Source organism: Artemia sp. Qi Xiang Cuo, chromosome 1 (genome assembly GCF_049724085.1).
Source record: "Artemia sp. Qi Xiang Cuo chromosome 1, ASM4972408v1, whole genome shotgun sequence".
Lineage (NCBI taxonomy): Eukaryota > Metazoa > Arthropoda > Branchiopoda > Anostraca > Artemiidae > Artemia > Artemia sp. Qi Xiang Cuo.
In genome coordinates, this window is record NC_142794.1 from 101,965,514 (window position 1) to 101,993,358 (window position 27,845).

At 36.1% G+C, this 27,845-nt stretch overlaps 1 protein-coding gene across 1 annotated transcript in view; it reads left to right on the plus strand.

Annotated features, from left to right (window-relative positions):
- LOC148957021 (WD repeat-containing protein WRAP73-like) overlaps positions 1 to 27,845 on the plus strand; it is a 66,168-nt gene that overhangs the window by 16,661 nt on the left and 21,662 nt on the right. Inside the window, exon 4 of the mRNA XM_089092800.1 lies at positions 24,135 to 24,258. Coding sequence (XP_088948926.1) covers positions 24,135 to 24,258 — 124 coding nt within the window. The remainder of the gene's footprint in view (positions 1 to 24,134; positions 24,259 to 27,845) is intronic.

Genomic DNA, 27,845 nt, shown 5'->3' on the forward strand with positions numbered 1-27,845 from the left:
TTGATTATCTAGTCTTCAAATATTGTTGCCCTAGAACTTGCCAAATAGTTTAAGAAGATATAGCTGTTCTTTGGAAGCTTAGCTGTGTTTGGGATTCAATAACTTGTTATTATTTGAAAAAAAAAATAGAAAAATGAAAAAATTATTAAAAAATGAAAAATCAAATAGATTCTTTTTTTTTATTTGAGCAGCTTCATTTGATCTCCAAAAATATATTGATATTGTAAGTCCTGGAAATGAGAAGCCATTTTGAAATAACGTCAGAGCTACGGGATTAAACTTTGAGTTTTTTAATATTTTTTTGTTGTTTTTTTTCTTTGTTATTTTTTTCAAATTCTTCACAAGGTTCAAGAGCTATTCCAACGATTTTTTTTGGGATTTTTTTTTGTTAGTTTTTGATAAAAAAAATTCAAGTTTTTCTTAGCATGTTTCTGAACCATATAAATTCTACCGAATCCCCTTAACTCTTGGCGAAGCTCTACTTAAGATATAAACAAAAAGTTATATGTTTAAAAGTCGCTTACAAGTATCGCTTGCATCAAGTACCTACTGTCATTGGATTTTTTTTTTTTTTTTATTAAGTAATTTTTTTTCTTCACAAAGACACTGATATGTTCAGACTAGGAAATAAGAATGTATATTAACCTGACATTTGAAATTTGAGATTGAACTTTGTTGTTTTTTTTTCTTCTTCTTCTTAATGCTTTTTGCAAACTGTTCAAATCCCCCCTTTCACTTACATCTTCCTCTTCGCTAAGCTGCCTGTCAATTTGAAAAAAGTATTAGAAACCATACAAGAACTTCGAACGGCTCTTGATGCTCCTTATTGGGTGTATCAAATAAGTAAGGATAAAGAACTCTCCGATGTAAAGGTATTGAATATGGACTATTCTTGTTATCTCAATTGCTTTTCCAGTTTTGAAGTTGAAAACTTCAAACTTCTAATGGTTATGTTTTGCCCGGAAGCTTATCGTATGAAAAAGAATCGATCTCATGAACCGAGAAATTATTAAGATAGCTTAATTTGTACATTTTTTGTTCATTAAAATGATAACTATTTTTTTTTTTTTTAATGTTACTTATCTGACTATCAGTGCTTCAGAAGTGACAACAAAAATCAGTATTAATGCTACTAACCAATCACTAACAAAATAAACTAAACTATTATATTGTTTCATGAATTAGAGAGAATTTTCATAATAGATCTAGATTGATGGATATTTCATTATAGTCTTACCATAATCCTTACATATCAAGCTGGAGGGAACGTAAGATTGGTCATATTTACTCAGCTGCGTCATTTCATTCTGAACTAGGGGGGGGGGCTAAGACACCTCTGTGGCTCCCCTAAAGTGGCCGGCTCACAATTGTTTAAGAACAATACTTCTTCGTTATGGTTATCACAGGCCTCTCTCAAAATCAACTTATAACAGCAAGAAGCAATTTAAAAGTGTTTAATGAACACAGAGCGAACTTAAGTTGGAAAGTAATTTATAGTTTTATTGCAACACTGGAATCTGACGAGGTCTCATTTTTTCAAAAATATCAACTATAGAGTCGAAACCCAACGAGCAATACAATAACGATGCCCTTTGCGTGAGATTTTCAAAAATAAATATTATGGACACTGTTAGTCACCTGCAGGTTATCAATAGTTTCATGATTGATCTCAACTTATTATTTAGTTTCTTTTTTTTATTGTTTCTTTTGTTATTAAAATTTGTATTCCTTTTTAAAGTTTTCATTTCATTAAAAGAAAAAATTAATTAAATTTTCAATATTTTCATTATCAAATTATGAAGTTCTTCTATTATTAAATATGAGTTATTATTATTATTGTTATTATTATCTAGTTTTTTGGATTTTTCTGCTGAAGAGAAGGAAATGATTGAGGATTTTTTTATGATCACGATGAAATTCGGTGCCGTTTTGTAAATTGACACCGAAAACTAGAAAAATTTTCAAGTTCAAATTACCGCCATTTTCATTGCAAATCAGCACCGACAGCCCTTACGTTTAGAAAAGAGACTCTCATTACTAACCGTTATGATAGGCAGGGTAATGAAGTTTGGAATAATTTTCAAAACTTCAGAACATGCTACTGACATTGCCTTCAAATAGTTGTAAAGTTCAAATAGATGTTTTGTTTGGCGTATTGGCTAAAAAATTGATATATTATAGGCAGCGCAATAGTGCTGTCTAAGTAAAAGAAGATGTTGGCGCAATGTAATATTTATTTTCTTGTTTTGGCCAGGGCACTTCGTATCGTAGGAGTTGTCGTAGAAACTTTGAAAAGGGGTCATTGGATTGGAAATTGGAATGGCTAGTGCCCTTTTTAAAAGTCGAAAGTGATAAGATGGCAACTAACACCTCTCCCACGCCCACCATTTCCCCAAACATATCCAATCAAAATTTTTAGATAGCCATTTTATTCAGCGTAGTTGATTTCCCGATAGAAAATGTGTTTTTGTGTAGGACACTCCCCCCGCAGCTCTCAGGGCAAGGGTTGTAAGTTATGCCCTGGGGATATAAGGTTTTTGTAGAAAGCTTTGTCGTAGAAACTTTAAATAGAGCTCATTCGATTGCAAATTCAAAGGGCTAGTACCTTTTTTAATAGTCGAAAATGATTGGAGGGCAAATAACCCTCCTCTCACGCCCACCTTTTCCCCAAACACATCCAATCAAAATTTTGAGATGGTCATTTTGTTCAACTTAGTTTAAGTTCTGGAATCTAGGTCTTTGAGGATGACACCCCCCCCCCCCACCGACCTCAGGGCAAGGGTTGTAAGTTATGCCGTGGGGGAATATAAGGTTTTTATAGAGAGCGTTGTCATAGAAACTTCGAAGGCCTAGTGCCCTTTTTAATAGTCAAAAGTGATTGGAGGAAAACTAACACCTCTCCTACGTCCACCATTTCCCCAAGCACTTCCAATGAAAATTTTGAGATGCCCATTTTGTTCAACGTAGTTGAAAAGTCCGGAAATTATTTCTTTGAGGATGAAATTCACCCAACAGCTCTCAGCGCAAGGGTTGTAGGTTATGCCCTGGGGGCATATAAGGTTTTATAGAAAGCTTTGTCGTAGAACCTTCAAAAAGAGCTTATTCGATTGGAAATTGAAAGGGCTAGTGCCCTATTTAATATTTGAAGTGATTGGAGGGTAACTATCGCCCCTCTCACGCCCACCATTTCCCCAAATGCATCCAATCAAAATTTTAGATAAACATTTTGTTCAACGTAGTTGAAGGTTCTAGAAATTAGGTCTTTGTCAGCGTTGTCGTAGAAACTTCAGAAAGGACTCATTCAATGGGGAATTGAGAGGGCTAGTGCCCTTAATAATAGTCAAAGGGATTCGTATGGCGAATGCCCCCCCTCCACACCCATCATTTCCCCGAACACTTCCGATCAACATTTTGATATAGTCATTTTGTTGAATGTAGTTGAAGGGTCTCGAAATTATGTTTTTGAGTATGATAACCCCCCCCCCCACAGCCGTCAGGGCTAAGGTTGTAACTTATGCCCTCGGGGCATATAATATCTTATAGAAATTGTTGTTGCAAAAACTTCAAAAAAGGCTCTTTTGATTGGAAATTGACAGGGCTATTGCTCTTTCAATACTCGAAAGTAATCGGAGGGAGAATCACCGCCCCACCCACGCCCATAATTTTCCCAAATATTTAAGATGAACATTTTAAAATGGTAATTTTGTTCAACGTAGTTGAAAGGTCTGAAAATCATTTCTTTGAGGATGACAACCCTCCTCCCATAGCCCTCAGGACACGGGTCGTAAGTTATGCCCTTGGGGCATACAAGGTTTTTATAGAAAGTTTTGTCGTAGAAGCTTCAAAAAGGGGTCATTCGAATGAGAATTGAGAGGACTAGTGCCTTTTTTCTTAGTTGAAAGTGATCAAAGGGCAAATAACCCTCTCCAAGCCTATCATTTCCCCAAACACTTCCTATCAAAATTTTGATATAGCCAATTTATTAAGCATATCAGTAAGGTCTGGAAATTATGTCTTTGAGATAACAATTCCCCCTCCCCCAGCCCTCAAGGCAAGGGTTGTAAGTTATGCCCTGGGGATATATTTGGTTTTATATAGGGTGTGGTCATATAAACTTTAAAGGGGGCTCATTGGAAATTTTGAGATAGCCATTCTATTCAAAGTAGTCTAAATATCATATAACAAGACTTTTGCGGTTGAAACAAACCTCAGAGAGTAGGGGCAAGTGTTTTAAGTTATACCCAGGAGGTATTTATGGTTTTTATGGAAGGAATGGTTGTTTAACTTCAGTAGAGGCTCATTCTTTCTGCCTGAAAAAGACAATGTCAATATAAAACGAACAGAAATTAATCAAAATAACTTTTTGCTCAAAATAAGTTTTTCAGAAAAAAAGTAAAGAACTCCTTTAAACCAAAAATGAACAAAAATAGAATAAAATAATCTACCAAGTATACAACTACCACAAATCAGTATCATAGGCAGTGTAATAGCGCTGCCTAAGTAAAGAACGATGTTGGCACAATGTATTTTTTTTTTTCCATATCCGGGCACTTCGTATCGAAGGAGTTGTCGTAGAAACTTCTAAAAGGGCTCATTTGACTGGAAATTGGAATGGCTAGTGCCCTTTTTAATAGTCAAAAGTGATTGGAAGGCAACTAACACCCTTTCCACGCCCTTCATTTCCCCAAACACATCCAATCAAAATTTTGAGATAGCTATTTTTTTCAGCGTAGCTGATTTACAGATAGAAATTATGTTTTTGAGGAGGACACTATCCCCCACAGTCCTCAGAGCAAGGGTTGTAAGTTATGCTCTGGGGGCATATAAGGTTTTTATAGAAAGCTTTGTTGTAGAAACTTCAAAAAGGGATCATTCGATTGGAAATTCAAAGGGCTAGTGCCCTTTTTTAAAGTCAAAGGCAATTGAAGGGCAGCCAACCCCTCACTCACGCCCACCTTTTCCCCAAACATCCAATCAAAATTTTGAGATAGTCATTTTGTTCAACGTAGTTGAAAGTTCTGGAAACTAGGTCTTTGAGGATGACAATCCCGCACAATCCTCAGGGGAAAGGTTGTAAGTTATGTCCATGGGGCGTATAAGGTTTTTATAGATAGCGTTGTCTAGAAACTTCAAAAAAACTCATTTGATTGGAAATTGAGAGGGCTAGTGCCTTTTTTAATAGTCGAAAGTGATTGGAGGGTAACTAACCCCCCTGTTACGCCCACCATTTCCCCAAACACATCCAATTAAAATTTTGAGATAGGCATTTTCTTCAACTTAGATGAAAGTTCTGGAAATTAGGATTTGGAGGATTACAAACCCCCCAAACTCCTCAGGGTAACGGTTGTAAGCTATGCCCATGGGGCATAGAAGGTTTTTATTGGAAGTGTTTTCGTAGAAACTTCAAAAAGGGCTCCTTTGACTGGAAATTGAAAGGACTAGTGCCCTTTTTAATAATCGAAAGTGATTGAAGGGCAACTAACCCCCCTCTCACGCCCACCATTTCCCCAAACCCATCCAATCAAAATTTTGAGATAGCCATTTTGTTCAACGTCGATGAAAGTTCTGTAAATTAGGTTTTTGATGATAAATCCCCCCCTCCCCACAGCCTTCAAGGCAATGGTTGTAAGGTAGGACCGGTGAGCAAATAAGGGTTTTTATAGAAAATGTTGTCATAGAAACTCCAGTAAAGGCTAATTCAATTGGAAATGGAAAGGACTAGTGCCCTTTTTAATAGGCTAGTCGAAACTGATTGGCATACAAACTACCACAAATCAGCTTAGTTGAAAGTTCCGGATATTATGTCTTTGAGCATGATAACCCTCCCCCCCCCCCCACACACACACACACTTCAGGGCAAAAGTTGTAAGTTATACCCTGGGGGCACATAAGGTTTTTATAGAGAGTATTGTCATAGAAACTTCGAAAACTTCAAAAATTCGAAGGGTTAGTGCCCTTTTTAATAGTCAAAAGTGATTGTAGGAAAACTAACACCCCTCCCACGCCCATCATTTCCCCAAAAACATCCGATAAAAATTTTGAGATAGCCATTTTGTTCAATGCAGTTGAAAAGTCTGGAAATTATGTCTTTGAGGATGACATTCCACCCACAGCCCTCAGCGCAAGGGTTGTAAGTTATGCCCTGGAGGCATAGAAATTTCAAAAATGGCTAATTCGATTGGAAATCGAAAGCGCTAGTGCCCTATTTTACAGTCGAAAGTGATTTGAGGGTAACAACGGCTCTCTCACGCCCACCATTTCCCCCAACATATCCAATCAAATTTTGAGATAGAAATTTTGTTCAACGTAGTTGAAAGTTCTGGGAATTAGGTCTTTGCCAGCTTTGTCGCAGAAACTTCAAAAAGGACTCATTCAATTGGTAATTGAGAGGGCTAATACACTAGTTAATAGTCTAACGTGATTAGAGGGCGAATGCCCCCGTATACACATCATTTCCCCCAAACACTTCCGATCAACATTTTGATATGGCAATTTTTTTAACGTAGTTGAAGGGTCCGGAAATCAGGTTTTTGAGTATGACAACCCCCCACAGCCCTCAGGGCTAAGGTTGTAAGTTATGCCCTGGGGTATATAATGTCAAATAGAAAGTGTTGTCATAAAAACTTCAAAAAGGGCTCTTTCGATTGGAAATTGAGAGCTCTATTGCCCTTTTTAATAGTCAAAAGCAATCAAAAAGTGAATCGCACACCCCCCTCGACACCCATCATTTCTCCAAAAATTTCTGATCAACATTTTGATATGGCCATTTTGTTCAATGTAGTTGAAAGGTCTGGAAACTATGTCTTTGAGGAAGACAACCCTCCCTCCATAGCCCTCCTGACAAGGATCTTAAGTTATGCCCTTGGTGCATATAACGTTTTTATAGGAAGTTTTCTCGTAGAAGCTTCAAAAATGGCTCATTGGATTGAAAGTTAAGAGGAATAGTGCTTTTTTTATTAGTCAAAAGTTATCAGAAGGCAAATATCTCCCTCCACGCCTACCATTTCCCCTAAAACTTCCAGTCAAAATTTTGATATAGCCATTTTGTTAAGTCTATAAGAAAGGTCTAGAAATTATTTTTTTGAGGATGACAAATCCCCCCAGCCCTCATGGCAAGGGTTGTAAGTTATGCCCTGGGGCACATATAGGGTTTTTATAGGAAGTTTAGTCATATAAACTTCAAAAGTGGGTTATTGAATTTGAGCTTAAATCTTCATGAACATAAAAGAGCTGCCTGGATATTACCCGTTCAACAGGGGAGACTTCACTGAAGTTTCATCCCTACTGGACTTGTCATAGGCCTATTTATGCCGGAATTCCACAATTTCCTAGGATTTTTGTTTTAGTTTTTTCAAAATTACGAAGGTTTAAATATTGAAAATTTTATTCCAAACATTTAATCTATTTGTTATTTCTTGTTTTATAGATTTCTTCTTTAATTGCAACTTTCTCATCGGAAAGAATTGGAAGTTGCGCTCATGAAAGTTGCCTGAAAACTAATTCAAAACAAGAGCTGTTGACAAAATGAAAAGAAGCAAACCTAAACATATCTAGCATTAACCTATAAAATAAAAACTATGGAAAGCTAAGCAGCAATGTTCAATTGTCACATGATTCTTTTTACGCATCGGGGGATGAAATTAGAAAATAAAGTTTAGGTTAAATGTAAAAGACAAAAGTTTAGAGCTTTTAGTATTTTCGAGGAATGAAAATACCATGCTGGATATTATTTTCAGGGTAGCTTTGCATTATTTTGTGCCTCACCATAATTTTCTTCCTCCGCTTGAATGATCATCATCAATGGTGATCCCTCAGAAAATGGCTGGTAACATCCTCGAAGGAGGCCACACACCAGATGGGATCATGTAAACCAATGCATGATCACTACAAAATCATTCCAAATGAAGCCTCATCTGCAGCTTTGAACAGGGCCACTTGGAGAAGACAGACCGCGCTGTCAACCAGTTCCCTCTACGCTGGTGATTTTTCGGAGCAAGAGCGTTAAGTCAAACAAAGTTAATTCCAGGTTGTTGAAAATAGTAGAATGGCCATTGTGGTAATTCAGTATTGAAACATCTTTAGATTCAGTAAATAAATAACAATTGTGGAGGGATCACTTTTGTTTATTTTTTTTTGTAATGGTGCAGTTTTGAAACCTTAAAATGTCTTTGAAATGCAAACGAATACCTTACGTTAGGAGGGTGGTGTCGTAGATTGTGTCTTAGGGAAGAAACTTAGAAGTTCAGCTGTTAGTGAAAATGCTTTAAGCTTGGTAGAAATGAGGGGGAGCTTGTGCAAGAAGTATTTGAGTGACGGAAAGTAGGAGAAAAAAGGAATGAAATTGGAAGTAAAGCCAGTGTCGTTACTAGCCAAAATGTTGGGGGGGAGGAAGGAGCAAGAGATTTCATCGATTGGCTGGCCATTTTTACTGACTATTTTTTTGTCAATAATTAGCATAATGTCCGTTTCGAATACAATACGTAAAATCACTGCACGAGTCAATAAATCCGCTGCATTTACCAACCAAGATTTAGATTTCGGTATATATCATGTCACTATTTCAAGGCTGTTTATTTAACCAAAAGGAAAGTTGTGGCACCATCTATAAAATCACGGTAGGAGTCGGTAAAACTGTTGCGTTTACCGACCAAGTTCGAAATTTCTATAGATGACATGTCAGTATTTTCGTGGTCTTTATTGAACCGAAGAAAGAATTTTGCCAAATTATTTTTTTTACCGAGTAGCCAAAAACGTTGGTGGGGAGGGGGGGGGGGGTCCCCCATCTTTCTTAAAAAAGAAAATAAGAAAAAAATGGAACCCTGTGTGCCACTAGCATTTGGCCAAATGAGTTTGCATATCGGCATCAAAATCCCTTTTTAGTTTTAGAAGGAAACCGTAAGGCAAAATATATCCATCCGAAATGCTATGTGCTACCTGTATTCAAGAAAGGGAAGCTTTCAGATGCCAAAATCTGTAGACCTATCAGTTTGGATCTCTATCCCTTCGAAAATTCTGGAAGGCATGGTAAATGATGCCATTATACAATACCTGAAAGCCAGGATCTCTTGCCCAACTATCACCACAGTTTTAGGAAAGGCAGGCCAATAGACTCAAACTTACTTGGTACCTTCAATGGCATTACTGACTTTGTAGATAAAGGGATACCAGTTAACCTATTCCTCCTTGACTTAATCCTTTCCTTATTATGGCATTTCAGAAGTTTCAACATCGGAGATTAAAGCTTAAACTGGAATGCCAGCATTTAAATGAAGAAATCGTTTATTTTGGTCATGGCCTTCCTTACGTGCAGAATGTAGGCTATAGTTGTATATACCTCAGATTGTCCCAACCCTTAAACAGTAAAGAATAGAGTTTCCCAGGGTACTTGGCTTGGTTCTACTCTATTACTCGTTTATATTAATGATACCCCTGATTGTACAAGAAGTAAAATATCGTCTTATGCTGACGACTCTAAGCTTGCAGGGGCAGCCAAGTGTTCATTGTTCTATCCCGGATCCGGTAGCCCCTCTCAGCTGACACCTTCATCACGCTCCAAGTGTGACCTTAGAGTAAGGGTGGACTTCTATCAGCATACTTCTGGCTGTTGCAAATGCAGGGAGACGTTTTGGGACTATGAAAAGAACATTTGTCAAAGGCAACTCATGTGCAATAGCAAAGTTGTATATATACCTCTGTGGTACGCCCAGCGCATGAGTTCGGTATGACAATGGCTTTCCCTCAATTCAAGGAAGATAAACAACTCCTGGAAGGTGTTCAGCGACGTTTCATTTTGTTTCATTTCATGTTTGACGTTTTCTGCTTCGAAGTTCAACATAGAATAGTTTAAGGATATCATGGCAAAAAAAAGAAACATAAACGAAACGGGAAGAACCGAAATATTTATTTTCATGCGTGGTTTGCAAAATATTATTTCTTATGTGAGGCTCTTGAAGGGAGGCCCCTTCGAAATATACTGGTATTATTGAGCTTTCCCATGATTATCTAGAAGTTTCACAAATTCGCTTCGTTTGGTGGGTTATCCCAACTTCTTTCCCTCATACACTGCCTTTGTTTCTGTGTTGGTTCCGCCTTGCGTTTAACCCTACAAGTACGCCAAAACGCATAAAATTTTGTATTCATCTCGTTTCCATTTCCTATTTTTGTTTACTTAATTTTTCCCTTTCTTAGTTTTTATTTTTCCGAGCTAATTACGAAATTACAATCTATGCAAGCTAACTGTACAAAAAGAGAGGGTATTTAATCGAAGTTAGTGTATTTCTGTCATTATGTTTTCCAGCCTAAAAACGAAACAGAAGGAGGCTCGAAAAGGGCTGTTCAAGCCAGGACCGTATTCAGTATTTTTTGTTCGGGGGGTGTTTTACACTAGGATTTCATTTCGGAGGGGGGGGGGGTACACACAAAAAACTCAAAAAACGTATACAAAAATTTTTTATATTCCTTTTGTTACGTTTTTACGAGTCAGACAAACATTTTGGGGGGAGTTCAAAGCCCTAAAGCCCCCTCCCCTGGGTACGGCCTTGGTTCAAGCATAGAATTTGTATTGTTTGTGATGGCCCTTAATTTTTTTGGCTTCTTGTTTTTCATTTTCCCTAACTTTGCCCTGATCGTACAGATATGTTGATTTACCATTGTTTGTATCAAAATTTATAATATGTTCTTTTCATTACTGTCGGACTTTTATTTTATTTACGTTATAAGTATTTTTCCCCGGAATAAGTCACAGAAGTCACAAATTCCTCAGGATGGTTTTTTTCATTATTATTTTTTATCAGTTTCAAATATTTATCTCTTTTTATACCTTTTATTTATTATAAAAAAAGGGAGAATTATAACTGAAATTTTCAATTATGGAAGTTAACTGTGCGAGAAATAAAGGAAAATATCCTGAAGACAGTGCATTGCCGTCTAAATATTTCAATCATAAAAAGTTCCTTTTCGGCACAGAATTTCTCTTTAACAGATTTGACCGTATAGTCTGTACTCTACAAAAAAACAATAATCCTAGAAATGGGCTATATCGAAGACTGTAGGATAATGGAATTCGGGTTCCCGTTTCACACTGAAAAGATGAATTTTTTAAAGAAAAAACGTAGTTATCCCCATCCGTCCCCTTGAAGTCACCAAGAGCATCAAATAACCTTTTATTGGCTTCCTAGACCCATCGTAAGTGTATTTATTACAGAAAAAGGCATTTTCTAACAATTTTATTTAGTCGTTTGAAATTTTTTTCGGTTTTAGGGCAGTATCATATATTTGTCAGGGTTACCAAGTTGAAACTCTAAATAAATAAGAGAAACCGAATATATTTTCTGATTATATGTTGATTTTGTACCCATGTTTTTTGTGTTTGTACCCAAGTTCTGTGTGAATGATCTGTGAGTAAGTGGTTTTATGACATTTGAATGCGTCGTGTCTGGGAGTTCTTCCTCTTGGTGTGTGAAGCAAGACAATGAATTTAATATTTGTACTGTATATAATGAAAACAAAGTAATAAAAGGGGTACTTTTAGATTCAGAAGAAAAAAAGGATTATGTGTTGATATGTGAGCAAAGTTGAAACACAAAAGATATAAATATAACAAAATAGGATAATTGGTCTTTCCTAAATGTTGTTCTTGTGGGTAAGTCAATAATTGGTAATTTAAAGTCTTTAATCTTGGACAATCTTAATGATAACTAGATTAATGCCTAATTCAGATTTTTTGCTATTAAATGATGATGTCTGCTAATCCCTCCCTCCGAAAAATTTTTCCTTGGAAAATCCCCCACCCTCTAGGAAATTCCCCACTGAAAATTATCTCCATAGTTAAGAGCAGCCAAAGGGAAAGTAAGACAAATTAAAAAAATAAATGAAGAAACGAAGTTTTTCTGGAATATTCTACCTTTTTTCCAAAATACAGGTCAAATACATGATGCAGGATATTCTGTAAGACTTATTTTTATATTTTTATTTCTTCTTTTTTTAGTGTTTTTGGGGGGTGGGGAGTTTTTCTTGGGTCTGACTTGGAGTTTGAGTCCATGCTATTCAGATTAATTTTCAAAAAAAGACGCTTCAAACGGGATTATTTGAAAAAAACTACGTTTTCTAAAGAGTTAAAGAGGCTGAGTCAAAAGTTCGAACCTTAAAACGTACAGGAATTAGGAGATGCAGTTGGGGGGCTGCCGCCCCCCAAATCACCGCTTCCGTATATGAAAGGGGCTATGCCCTCCTCAACGCCTCGCTCATTACGCTAAAGTTTGACTTTCTCACAACTCTTTTTTTTAAATAAAAAAGACTTTACGTAAGGAGCGAGGCGTTGAGGAGGGCATAACTCCTCTAATATAAGAACGCGGAGGGTTTGGTGGCAGCCGCTGTACCACAAAATACAAGTACGTGTTGAGCTTCGAACACGTGACTCAGTCTCTTTAACTCTTTAGAAAAAGTAGTTTTTTTAAAAAAATTTATGCACGTTTTTGTACAGTTTATAACTTATTATTGCTTGACTAACTGTTAGCTGATCTTTTGAGGAGTTAAAGATGGGGGGCTGCCGCCTCCCAAACCCCCCGCTTTTGAAGATTCTTGTGTTAAGGCTTTTAATTCCTGAATACTCAAATCAAATGCTCAGTAAGATTTTTATCAGCCGCCCCAGGCCCCATGTTATCAAAGCAGTGGAGACTTACCTGTAACCTGAAGGCCGACTGTGATATTATTCTGGAGACGCCTGTTGAGCCGAAGGATTTAATAGATTGGATTTAAAAAAGAAACTGAGTTTCTTTTTTAAACTTTAAATTCAATATATAAAAAATTTCTCTGACGGAGAATCGAACTCGGATCTTCCGCCTGACAGTCAGGAATAGCGACCACTGTACCACAGAGACATTACATTATTTTTATTCTGTGTGATGTATTTTTGACGCAAGCAAATCCCCACAAAACTTGATATTTGCTTTTTGTAAAACAGGGAAGGAGTAATCGGATTGAGCTGAAATTTTAAGGATAAGCTCCCAGGCCCCAGGAAAGCTTATCCTCTAGATTTCAGCCCGATCAGACAACCTTAAAGGGGGGCTGTGGTGGGAGAAATTAACATGGGCTCTTATAGGAAAACGAGGTTTTTTGTAAATGTAAATTCGGGGGATAATTTTTTCGGTCTGAAAATATCAAAAGGCCATAACACGTCGAATTCCGCTTCGAATGAGTCCTCATTCACCCGGATCCGTTGCCAACTGTGGCCTGTAGGCGTGGCTGAAAAAAAAAGAGAAATGAACTTTAAGTGGCTATATTTGGTTTTTGGAAAACAGGGAATAGAATTGAGCTGAAATTTCGAGGATAAGCTCCCGGGCCCTAGGAAAGCTTAACCTCTAAATTTCAACCCAATCGGACAACGTTAAAGGGGGGCTGTGGTCGGAGGGTCGAAACTTCCGGCCCACTTTTACCCATGAAAATAAAGTCGGAGGGGGTTAAGATTTTGCACGTTTCTTAGTTGGAACTTGAGCTATAAAATGCGATCATCGCTGTCTCTCTGCAACCGCTAGGACCAGAAATTGCTTAACATTGTGGTGGGTCACCTCTTTAGAGAGGCACAAGTGTGCCTCCTTGATAACCTCCTGATATTACTTTTAGTGGACGTGGTCTCGATCGCAAGGGATTAACGGGTATTATGTACTATAGACATTGGTGTCCGACAGTGCTTCCACTTTAGTGATTTTCTCCCTTAAATTGAGGCTCTTGAGGTTATCCAGGTTCAAACTTTTTCATTTGGGATTTTTAAAAGTCTTCTTTGCCATATTTTCAAATCATTTTAACTAACTTTTATCTTACTCAGCTATGATAACTCAACCCCCGGGAACTCGGGAAAAGAATTTAAAAAAAATTAATGGCTATGTAAGCTTCATCTTAAAGATTTTAAAAAATTTGCTTCAACTTTTACTATTCTTTGTACTTTAACTTGTTTGAATGATCAAATTTGATATTATATGCCCTTGGAATTTTACTCAAGAATATGGTATTCATACAAGCTATTCTCCACCTAATTTTATTTGTTTCTCCGGTGCATTTTCTCAAACGCAAATAATTGATAAAGAACTCTAGATAGATCTGTGAAGCGCTATGTTTGAATCTTAGAATGACAAGTTTTTGTTTCCCGCTGAAAGATTCTTTTTATAATCTACATTTTGGAATGTCATTTTATCCCTGAGATACTGCATTATTGGATTTTCAAGGCAGTCATATAAAGAAGAGAATTTGAGCTTAATAAAAATTTAAAATGTTTATTGCGTTTCTAATATTCAAATAGTTCAGCTAAATGGCTGTTAAATTATTTAGTTGCTAGCATTAATTACCAAACTGTATAATTTAATTACCAAACTCTTGTAATTAAAGTGTAATTAATTACTAAACGCTTGCTAAAAATCGGGTCTTCGGAGCTGTGGTCGGTGCTCCTTGAGAACCAGAATCAAGATAACCGCTGCCTTTTTCAATTTTTTTTCGAATTTTCGCTGAGTTAAAGCTTTCTTCCATCTAGATTATTGAAACAAATTTTTTCTTATGTAAAGATGAGTGAAGTTGAAATTCAAAACAACCAAAAATTACTGGTTTACAGTTTATTCAAAATGGTTTTAAATAACTGATATAAACGGATTTGGGATATTTTTAATTTTTGCTCTTTACTTTCAGAAGAAAAACTTTTTTTTAAATTATTTCTTGCGAATTTTCTAGGTTTTAGAAATATAGACACCTGAAGCTTTCTAAAATTTTCCTCGTCGTTCAAGTTGAGGAACATGGCGACCTAAAAAAAAGGATACCCTGGCCAAAGTACTTGAAGAACATTTTTGAAAGATGCTGTATCTTACTTAATGCATCGCTGAGGGTATCTATTGAACATATTTGTTGATTCCTTTAAAAACAAGTTCAAAAGACATAATTCAAGAAAAAAAAATAGGTAAAAAGTTGACAATTGGCGAATTAAGCCTAAAGTTCTTACCTGCTTTGTGCCACGAATTATGCGTTTTGCTTTCTTTTTTTTCTTCTTGTTTTTAATTAAGAATTTCGCTTTCCTTTTTAAAGCGGAGAAGTGTGGAAATGTTTAAAAATGTTAAAAACACTTATACTAAATTTTATAGAAAATCCTAGCTAAGTTTGAAAGAGAATTTACCAAAATAAAGTTTACTTTGCAAAAGTGGCGAAAGAATGTTGGCTTCCAATTGGCTTTCTTAAAGCAAACTTGACTACGGTATTTCTATACTAAAAATATATACTAAAGCTATTTGCAATATAATGTAGGCTATATATTTCTTTGCAATATTTCTATACTAAAACACGCTTTTGTGCAGTCTTCATTCTCAAACACATTCCCCAATGCAAAAGGTCCTGCACATGGCGGTCTAAGGTTCAAAAGTACTTTGAAATTTAGTTCACTATCACCCAGGAGAGTGTTCTATTTTTCTTCTCTAACGAGATCAAAACCCATTTGTAATAGTGTAAAAGGATATAGCCTAAATATGCTACCTATGAAGTGGCTACAGATAGGTTCTATAGACTACTTGTGACTAGTACTTATTTATAAAGTAGTTAGAAAGTACGCTTTATTCGAGTTAGTGGCAGTTCTTGCCTTTCTTGCACCGGGGCAAAATATAGGTTAGCCCCCGCCCTCCTGTCCCCCAATAATATTTTGGCCAAATCTTGCCAAATTTTATTTTATTAGCAAAATTTTGTATTTATTAACAGCATTTTCGTTTATTTAAATCTGATTTTTCTTGCTTTAGCATCTTTACTTACTTGTACTTGTTGCACGTTCATGCCGCATCCAGGCTCATCGTGGCGCCCAGCAGACGACGACAAGTTTCTTTCTAGAGATTTCACTCGAGGGTGGGATGCTCCATAATTTGTAGCCATTAACGATCCCAGCGTCGCCCAAATTTTTGGAAACCCCCAATAGGCTCTAGGTCAGCCTTGACTGTCGCAAGCCATGTTTTCTTCCGTGCTCCTACTTTCTTCTTCCATATTGGTAGTGGAAGGCATTTGAAGCATTTTTTGGTGATATGCTTTTCTGATCTCCGCATGGTGTGGCTAAACCACCTCAGACGCCTCATTTTACAACATCAGAGACAAGTCAGTGATCCCCACCTCTTCGGTTCGAGACTCTGTGTGAGAAGCGAGTTCCTAGTATATGTCGCAGGCATTTGTGGATGGAAAACGTCCAAGTTTGACGCTTCCACTGCTTTCAATAACCAAGTTTTACACCCATAGAGAAGGAAAGAAAGTACCATGGCTTCGTAGAATCGGAGCTTTGTGCGTGGAGAGATTTCGCCACGCTTCCAAAGCGAGTTATTTAGCTGCAGAAAGACGTTCCATACTGAGGATATGCGATTCCGGATCTCCTCTGATGATTCCCCAGTTGCATTCATCATTGAGCCAAGGAATTTAAATGACTGAACGTCCTCGATTTGACTACCACTTAGGGTCACAGGAGTGTCATCCCTTCCAGCTGTTCACATCGTTTTGGTCTTCGGTACTTAATTGGAGGCCAGCCAAAAATACTCTGCTTGTTCCTTCATTAAACATGGATTGTGTATCTATAACAGACTCGGCAAGTATGTCCACATCATCAGTATAATAAAGATCTGTGACAGAAAAGGACGGGCTTACTTCCAGACTTTGGTACTTGTCGAGGGCCACGAGAATCCAATCAATGACGAAGTTGAATAAGATCAATGACAGTATGCATCCTTGACGTACACCCTCCTCAATCAGAACCAGATCCGAAAGCTCACTATCAACTCTAACTTGGGCATTGGTTCCATCGTAGTATGCTTTCAGTAGTCTGATGATCTTCTCAGGGACTCTTTCCTCCTTCATTGCGACCCATAGGGCGTCCCAATGGACCGAGTCAAAAGCCGTGATGAAATCGATAAGGATTTGGATTGTCTCTTGCTGGTGTTTGAAGCGATGTTCTAGGACCTGTATTAAGCTAAAGATCTGATCACCGCAGCCCATACCTGGTCTAAATCCTTCTTGGTTGGGTCGCGTTTGGGAATTTCAAGTGTCTCGGAACCTATTTAGAAGTATAATTGCGAATATCTTTGCAGCAATCGGGATGAGGTTATGCCTCGGTAGTTTTTATGCATCATTCAGTCTCCTTTTTTGAAGATAGACACAATTATCAATGTCTTCCACTCATCGGGAATAATTTTATTATCCCATATATCCGTAACATGTTCATGGAGCTCATCTGCGGCCGACTCAGGTAGAGTTTTCAGCAGCTCATCAGGGATGCCATCTATTCTAGGACTTTTGGAATAGCATCTGCAAAATTATTGACTTTCTAGTCCCAATTGATTGCTTCTAATTCTTTAATTCGGCCGTCTTACTTTTCACATAAAATTCAATTTAAAATTGCTTAAATTTGATATACTTATTTACAAGAAATTGTGGAAAATGTTGCATTTAATTCGCTTATACTTGCTATGAACTGCGCCCTCTATTTTATTTTTATAAAAGTAAAATTTCAAAAATTACAAAATGATTAGAACTGCTAGATTATTTTATTGAAATTTTACGCCCTAAAATTTCTGTGAACGGGGCAACCGCTCACCCCTCCCCCCCCCCCCTAAAACCGCCTCTGGTTTGAATTTGCTTTACCTCAAATATTGAAGTGTATATATTCAGTAATAAAATGAATAGAAGAATATAATAGAAAACACAGAAGAGCATAGACTGAATCCACTCGAGATATGTCAGGGAAAGCTCCCTCCAAAAATAATCGTGGCCTAAAAATAGACTTTCGTGTTTCAGACCCTTACCTTGGAAAACTACTGTGGAGTTTTCCAGGAATGTCTGAATGTCTCCAGGAATGTCACCATTTTTCAAGAATGTCTGAAACGCCTTTAACCTTGGTTTACAATACTGTTTTATAATCACCGGGGGAGCCAATTCACAGAAACGTAGAGAGACAAGGACTTTATTAGTTTTTTAATCGAGATGCAACAAAAAAATGTTTTGAAATGAGGTGGGGATTTTTCGATGAAAAATACTAATATTTTTTTTTTCAAATCTTGGGGCAATTGCAGCCTCCTCCCTGGGCCCCCAATAGGCATTCCTGAAAATGACCTGAAAAGCCTTATAACCTCTCTAAGTGAAGAATGGTCCAGGCCCATGTTTGGACAGCCTCTTTATCTCTTACTTTGTCTTGTCTTTACCAAAACCAGCGTAAATGTTTTCTGAGGGCAGGATATAAGATCTTTGTCATCTCATTCTTCGTAAATCCAACAACAAACTGTAAAATTCCGGTTCAACAAGTCCTTAAGGCAAGACTTCCCTTTTAGCTCCTTATCTATGCTTGCATAGTGAAATTAATTTGAAATTCGCGCTATAATAAAGGACTCAAGTGTTTCTCCTTTTCATTTCCTAAGAGGGATTGTCTTAACAGGAAAAACCTATTCAAAGACAAATCTTTTCATATTTGAGCTGTTTGATACTAACTGGTCGGAATTTCATGAATCATTGATTCTCCTTATAATATTTCTTGCCCTTTGAATATCACACCAAACTGTTTGGCAATTTAACTCAGTTCCTCTGTAAACAAAAACTCTAAGAGGATATTGAAGGGGATGTTTAAGGGCGCTGAAGGGGATATTTAAGCGCGTTCGTATAAAGTTATATGATACAGTTATAGGAAATATTAAGACGAAAAGTTATAAGATAAAATAAAATTGATATAAAAAAAATAAGATGATAAAACAGACAATGTAAATATATATAAATATAATAAAAATATAATAAATAAAATATAAAAGAAAAGAACAAATTATAAAATATATTGATAACTGGTAATTACTTTGCATTTGCTTTCCACCCTATTAATGTTCTATAACATTTCGTCTGTATTGCCCAAAGGTCGTATCTAAAATTTACACTCTTTTGAGATAATTTCTTGAAATGTATTGTCAATGCCACAGTGGGATTTTATTAATATTTTATAAAATTTTCACATTTTAGAGATTATTTCTTGAAGTTTTTTGCCAATGCTACAATGAGATTTTATTAATATTAAATAAAATTTTCACACTTTTCAGATAATTTCTTAAAACGCGTTGCCAATGCCAATGCCACAATGAGATTTTATTTAATGCCACAGTGAAATTTTATTAAGTCTATCAGAAAGCTCTACGCAAAATATTATTGGCTCAGATAGCCTAAGTGCTTGATAACTCTCGGTTCTTGCTAAATCCCGGGCCTTAATCTCAACTGAAAGCGAAGATTTGAGAGCAACACAGATAATGAGGAGATTGTAATTTGGCATAGATTTTACTACTCACCCATCCTTTGAGAACTGCTTAGAAATGGATTTTGGCATTTATTCCAGAAGTTTGTAAATGTTAAATATGATCTTCGGGTCGGATGGTAATGGTTTGGCAGCTGTAATTGTGATATTTTCGAAATTTTTCTGCATTCCCATCGTTTGAGAACTGCTTAGAAAATGGCTTTTGACTTTTATTCCAGAAGTTTGGAAATGTTACATATGATATTTACGTGTGACAGTCATAGTATGGCGGTTGTACATGCGATTTTTCCGATATAATGTAGATTTGGATTCCTAAATTTAATATAAAATAAAATAGAAAATTTAATAAAAATAGAATGACAACATCAACTAACCGCAAAGGTTTTAATTATTAACTATAACTAGAAGCTATTCTGCTCTACAAGTAGAAGCAATACTGAAAACCAATTTAAACAAATTTTCTTGATGTACATGAATTCTAACTTTGTTAATATAGTATTTAGTTTAGTGCACATAAATTAGATAAACACTCATTTTCTTCTTGTTTATGGTCGTCGTAGGCTGGGGCTAGTTCAGGCACAATCCCCGGACACCTCAAACTTCCTTGAATTTCTGAGCACTTCCTAATCAAATAATCTTTTCTTTCTTTTTTTCAGTTGTCCTCTCCCTTCCCAGGAAAAAAAATTATAACCTCCCTTTCTTTTATGATATACCCTCTGAAAACACACTATCATCAGCATTCGTAAGCTGTAAAAAATATCAAGTGTGCGCGCTTCCATTTAGATCCAAAGGCGTTCGTTTGTTTTAATGAGTATGGACGGATGCATTGCTGCATAACCCCTGGAACATTAAATAGCCCACACAACCCATAAACAAGAACTGCCAATCTTTGGGCCATGTGCCAATTTTTTCGTAAATATGTTCAGTTTGTTTCAAATGATAAGAAAGTAAAACCATCGAGCAACTTGAGTGAACCAAAATTCCACCTTTTATTCTATGATTTTATTTTTTTTTATTTTGCACTGAATGCAATATATATATATATATATATATATATATATATATATATATATATATATATATATATATATATATATATATATATATATATATATATATATATATATACATGTATATTATAACTGAGATGGAATTTTATAGTATATTGAATACTCACGGAACAAAAACTTTCGTTTTTCACAGTTTGAGTGGTATCTAAGGAATAGCTTATAATGGTACTACTACTACTACTAACAACTCACCGCAGCACCAAACCGCCTGAGGCCAACACAGCTATGCACTCTCCTCCTCCATCCCAATATATTCAAAACCTCCCTTTTTACACCCTCCCATGAACTTCCCAGTTCCTTTAAATCTTTCTTTATGACATCCTCCCAAACCAGACGAGGACGATCTGCTTTCCGTTTAGACCTAGACGGTTGGCCGAAAAGAACAATTTTCGGCAATCTTTCATCCTTCATCCGCACAACGTGGTCTAGCCACCTCAACCTTTTTTTCCTTATAGCCCTAGAGAGCGGTATTGAAGCACATGCTTTTTATTTTTTTAAATACGTTTAGTTAGCCGGGTGCCCAGAGCAATCCTTAGGCCATTTCTCTGGGAAACATTTAGCAAATCTTGATCCTCTTTTTAATGCACCGATGATTAAGAAGCATATTTGACTTTTGTCACCACTGTAGCTTCTAATATTCTAATCTTGTCTTGTTGACTAATCTTCCTATTCTTTCAAACTTTTTTTTTAACTGTGATAAAAAAAACACCCTGAGCCTTGGTTATTCTACTCTTAGTATCTTCACTGCTCTCATCCGTCATTAATGATAATACTACCAAGGTAAGTGAAGCTGCCCACCTGATCAATCTTTTCATTACCCAACGTCACCTTTTCATCTTCACTTATTCCTAGCCTTAGTTACTTAGTCTTCTTAACATTAATTTTCAAACTTATTCTAGCACCCTGAACTCGCAAAACCTCTATGCAAACATCAGAACCTTCGTTTAGTTTCTAGTGGTCGGACAAAAAAAAGAAGTTTTTCCAGAGGCTTCTCGTAATGTGTACATCGGAATCGCGCGTGCGCGAAGGCGGAGTATTAATCTTGTTTGATTTTAAATCACACAAGATTAAAGCATGGTGTGATTTAATTTAACTAATAATTAATTTAAAATTAATTTAACTGATTTGCTGAACATGACGGCGTGATTTTCATTAAGATGGATTGACTTTTTGGAGGTATTTCCCCCTTTTTTGAAAATCAGGCAAATTTTCTGAGGCCTGTAACTTTTGATGGGTGACTCAAAACTTAATGAATCTTATATATTTGGAATCAGCATAAAAAGCTGATTCTTTTGAAGCATTAATTACTATCAATTTGTTTTTAAAATAGAGTAAATTCAGTCCTAAGGATGGGAGAGCCTTGGCTACGGGAGAGCCAAAGAAAACGGTTCTGACGAGTCAAGAGGGTCAAGGAAACGGTCAAGAGGGTCTCAAATTATTCCTTAGGGAATGGTAGCGGTAGATAAGTAGACACTATGTGTATCCAGGGTATCAAAATAGCATAATTGCAAAATAGCATAAGTTCATTCATTTTGCTCATACTTCCCTCTAGGATGCTTAAATCATCAGCATAATCTGAGTCCAGGAGTCTTTTTCCTTTCCATTTGATTCCTTGGTCTCCCATTGCCTTTCCTGTGCTCCTTAAGACAAAATCCATCAAAATAATCCATATAAAGTGGGATAGAACACAACCCTGCTTAACTCCTGATTTAATACAAAACCAGCTGCTAACTTTATTTCCTACCTTAGCACTAATCACTTTAATGTATTTGTCTGGTATACCATACAATGATAAAACCGCTGCTAAAGCTCTTCTATCAACAGAATCGAACGTTTGCTCATATTATATAAAACTGAGGACAAAAGGTGTTTGACAACTCAGGCACTTCTCAATTTTCACTCAACTAAGAGTGAAAATTTGGTCGACGCATCCTCTACCTTTTCTAAAACCGCACTGTTCTTCTCTTAAAACTTTGTCTACGGCATCTTTCGGTCTAAAAAGTATTATATTACTAAGTAATTTCCTACTTACAGAGACCATACTAATGTCTCGATAATTACTACACTCACTTTTATCACCTTTCTTATAAAGTGGCTTAATCGAGGTTTTCCTAAAATCGTTAGGTACTTCCCCTTTTTTAAAAACCATATTCATAATTTTCAGTAACTTATTTCTAACCTCAGAGCCACTATATTTAATAAACTCATTTACCACACTATCAGCATTTGGAGCCTTATTATTTTTTAATTCGTTTATTACTGTCGCTAATACTTCCTCACGAAACAAATCTTCACTCACATCCAAGGTATCACAAACTTTTTCATTTTCTTCTATGTCTTTTCCTGCAACTCTATCTCGGCTTAGCAAATTCTCAAAATGTTTTGCCCATCTTTCTTTAATTCTTTCCTTATCGCTAATTTTGGCCCCATTCCTATCTTTAACTAGGCCAATCTGGATCGACTACTCCTTCTCAATTTATTGACATGCCAGTACAATATTTTACTATTATGCCGTCTAGTTGCATCTTCCAGATCCTCGAAAATTTTATCCATGACCTCTACTTCACATCTCCATGGAGTAGGATTACAAATTCGTCTAACAAAAGTTCAATTAGTTTTGCCTTCACCTCGAAATTTGTTTGTATCAAGTTCGAATCATCAAGCTGTGAATGTGTACCTAGAGATACCGCAAATTTGTATGGAGATCCTCGTGCTCGTCTTAACCCCCCCCCCTCCCCACTCCAGGTCATTTGAGTAGATTATATCGCCTTCTTTGTCACAAAATCCAAATATTCCATCATATCTATCTGCTAGGACATGCAATTTTTTAATGTCACCGCTAAAAGATACACAAGTAGAAATATTCGTTTTGTGTAGCTCTCAATGGTTTCTGATTCAGTTGGTAGGTTGCTTCTGAGGTGCAGCATCATGTCTACCACCCTTGAGTGAGACGACTCACTACTAATCTCGACGTTGGTGTTAGGTAACAAAAAGTTCGATCAAGTGGATGCCTTCATTTTCTTACGTAATATTATTGTTAAAGGTTGTGAATGCAGTCAAAATGTCAAAAGTAGAATAGCCAAGGTCTAGGGTGTTATTTCACGGTTGAAAAAGAGTTTTGAAGAATAGGAAGATGCGTCTGCGAATCAAGATTAGGATATTGGAAGCTACAGTACATTGGTTAAGTATGGTTACAAAACGTGAGCGCTTCGGAAGACGGAGGAGGATTTGGTAGATGTTTTCTAGAGGAATTGTTTGCGCATTCTTTTGGGTACCTGCCTGACTGACCGTACTTCAAACAGTTAGCTGTGCGATTTTTTTTCTCCAGTTTCTGAGGCTATAATGAGAGAAAAGTTGACATGGCTGGGACACGTTCTGCGGATGAAGGATGACAAATTGCCAAAGATCGCCCCTTTCAACCAACCATATAGGGCCAAACAAAAAGCTGGCCGTCCTGGAATGAGGTGGTAAGAGGTCGTTAGAATAAATTTAAAGGAAATTGGAACTTCTTGGCAGGATGTAACGAGAGAAGCTTTCAATAAATTGGGGTAGAGGATGAATATGTGCAACAGTGTTGACCTCAGGTGGCTTGGTGCTACAGTAGATTGTTAGAAGCAGTAGGAGTATATATCTATCTCCCTTTTATCCCTGGCCATGGAGCCTTTTAAGGAGTAATAAGAGTATTGTATTTCAAATCTGTATTTATTTGTCATATCTCTTTTAATGCATTTTTTTCGCCTCTGCGCTTTTTTCTGCATATTAAATTGTTTCCTCTTTCTTTTTAGATCCAGATAATCAATGTTCCGACACTTCGGGTATTGGGAAAAGCTTCAATTCTTCAATGTATTGACGATTCAGTTAATGTTGCTGTATATAGGGAGGTTTTAAACCTTGACTGTGTCCTTGAATGTAAGTACTTTAAATGGTTTGGGTCTTGCCAATATTCCTCTCAGTTATTTGCAAGCGATATTAAAAGTAAATAAAATGCCAGTCTTTGACCATACATTTTACGTAGAGCCGCTGGATTACGTATATTTGGTTCTGGCTGCTTGCTTCGTGATGGCATCGACTTGCCTTCACTTAACATGATCCAACGAGGACAGATGGTGCTTCTAGACCCTATGACAAAGAAAAAAAATTGAAAAGTTTTTTGTTTTTTTTTAGCACTGAAGATGGCTTTGCGGAAGTCCTTGTCAAAATATCCGCTTATTTTCGCTTCTTTTTTGTTCACTGGCTGACTTTACCCTCGTTTTCCTATCCAATTTAATTTTTTTATTCATTTATATTTTTTTTCTTCTTTGTCATGCCTCATGTATAACTGGTGTGGTCTTAGAATGTATTTGCTTCCAAACCAATATTTTAATGTCACTTGTCTTTTCTCCGGCATATGTTCTTCGTCTATCTGCTCTGATTGTTCTTCCATTATATAAGGGTCTGCATTTTAGTGCTTTCTTGGCAAGGGAATCAGCTGACCCTCCACAAACATAGCTTAATCAAGAAAGGAGTGGCGTAAATTCGTCAAAATCCTGGGGGGGGGGGAAGTTTGATCCAATTTTCCCAAATCAAGTGAAAATGAAAGTAAAAACTAAAAAATCAGCCATTTGGTACCATGAAAGTACGATATAGTACTATAAAAGTACTATAAAGATACTTTATAGTACTATAAAGTTAAATATATACTAAGAAAACTGATTCGTTTCTATTGATGCTTAAATTATGCAAGCTTATCTTATTTTTGACAAGATTTTGAAGAAACTAAATTTCAGCTGGGGAGGGGGGGGCAAACCGATGTCTGGGAGAGGCAGTTGCCCCCCTGCCCCATAGCAAATTATGCCCCTGCAGGAAAAGTAAAGGATTAGGCATCAGGCTAAAGTTTATATAAGTGGTGAAATTATCCGTTTCGTAGTCCTTGTGGTGGAAAGTCCATCAGGTAAGGTGAATAGATCTATCGAATATTTTAATGTCATATTTTGTTCTTTTATATATTTTGTTTGAACTATTTTTTTTTCAGGGGTGAAGGGGAAGGAGGGTGTTTGTGAATAAAATTATTCGGATATGAAGCCCAAATATTCACTTTTATTATTAGTTTAAAATTTAAAAGTTTTTTATTTTAATTTCTCTATCTTTCTTAAAACCGTTTTACCCGTTTTTGTATATTGATAAAAAAAGAAAAATTCTGAAAAACGATTTTTTCAGAGAAAATTAAAAGCAATATTAAACTTATTAAACAATATTAAATTTTAGATCAGCAGAAATAAATTCTTATAATATTTCAAACTCAAAACGACCAAAAATTACTATTAAAGAATAAATGAAACCCTAACGAACAGAAATTAAATAAACAATCATAGCAAAGCAAAGAAGCAACAGGTACTGAAATAAATGAATGAATAAATCTTAAAACGAGTAAAACTTAAATTCAGTATGCAAGTGAAATTTCATTCGACCAAAATTACTAAAAACAAGAGTTTGGCTGCTGTCCCCTTCCCTAACTGTAAAAGTCTTAAGCCTACTGCGTCATTTGCATTTTACCGAAAACGAATTATATTACAAATATTTTCTTTTTTACATACACCATAAAATTTGTACAACAAAAATAAAAATTACAATGAAATAAAATCTTGAACTGCGCAACTTTCAGCTATTAATTTCATTATATATCAAATATTCAGTTTCAGTTGATTAGTTCTTTTTAAGGATTATTCTAGACACACACAGTTTTCAAACGAATTGGATATGAATTGAATATGGTTATTACAACATTGAAAATAAAAATTACAATGAAATAAAATTTTGAATTGATGAGCGTTCAGTAATTAATATCTATATGTCTAATATTTAATTTAATTGTATTAGTTCTTTCCAAGACTGTGTAAGACACATGGATTTCAGTAATGCGCCAATAAGCAATAGGCTTCAGACTTTTACAGTTCTGTAAGGGGAGAATTGTCGAACTCTTGTTTGTAGTAATTTTTGTTCGTCTTAAGCTTGATTTGCATATTCAATTTATGTTTAACTCATTCTAAAATTTATTATTTATGTATATTAGTGCCTGTTCTTCGTTTGTTTCGTATGATTGTTTATTTAATTTCTGTTCGTTTTTCGGTTTCATTTATTCTTTAATTATAATTTCTGATCGTTTTGAGTTTGAATTATTATTATCGAAATTGGTTTCTGCTGATCTTAAGTTTAATAGGAACTAGAACTTTCCATTTCCAATCAAATGAGCCTTCTTCAAAGTTTATACGACTACTCTTTCAATAAAAATATTTAATGCCCTCGGGCCATAGGTTAAAACCCTTGCCCCGGGGCTCTTGGGGGTTGTATTAACTCCAGAGGCATTGTTATATGATCTTTAGACCATTTTTGAAGAAAATGGCAATCTCAAAATTTGGATTGGATACATTTGGGGAAAAGAGAGCGTAGGGGGTGGGCTACTTTCCCTCCGGTCACTTTTGACTCTTGAAAAGTGAACTAAAAGTTTCAATTTCCAATCAAATGACCCTCCTCCACAGTTTATACGAGCACCTCTTCCATAAGAACGCTACATGCCCCTGGGGAATAGCTTACAACACTTGCCTCTGGGCTATGGGGGGGGGGGTTGTATCGACCCCAGAGTTTATTTTTACCGATTTTTGGACAATTTGAACATAATGACTAGCTCAATATTTTGATCGAACGCGTTTAGTGAAAAGAGGCCGGGAGGAGGGGGGGTTAATTGCTCTCTGATCACTTTTGACTCTTAAAAAACACACTAGAACTACGGATTTCCAATCGAACGAACACGAACCCTGTCCGAAGTTTTTTGCGACCACCCCTTCCATACGAAGTACCTCTTGAAAAAAAACCATAAACCATTGAAGTCTTATGGCCTTTACTATAGGCAACGCTGTAGCGTTGCCTCTGATTCTTGTTTCAATTGTCAGTTGAAAGGCAGGGAAGTATAAAGAATCATTTACTAAATTCAAAAATTCAAGAAAAGTTCCCAAACTTAATCTAGTAGTCTGACTTTGTTTTGAATAGAAAACGAAAACTAGTTGTATTTAAATTAAGCCCCAAGACGGAATCAATTTTCCATTTTGATATGACTTGGTTTATTAATTTCTCCTGTTAAAGGATTTCCTTTTCAAGGAAAAGGAGCAATACATTCTTTACGTTATGATTCTATTGAGATGTGAGATGCAGATGTAATTTGTCTTTTCAGACTCTCTACTCCTCGGATGATTTTGCTTTGACGCTAAAAACTTTAAAATTGGAAAATGTTGGATTTGATTTTCTTCTTATATGCTCAACCAAAAGATTACGTATTTTACTGTCAAGAAAATTATAAATTCAATAGCCTTGGGATATATCGACTACATGTCGATTTATTGCTATATCATTTTCAATTACAGTCCTTTCCTTTTTCTGCTTTTAAAATTATCCATTGCTTTTTTAATTATTTTAAACTTTTATTTTGCACTATTTCATATTAATATTGTACATCTGTAAATCAC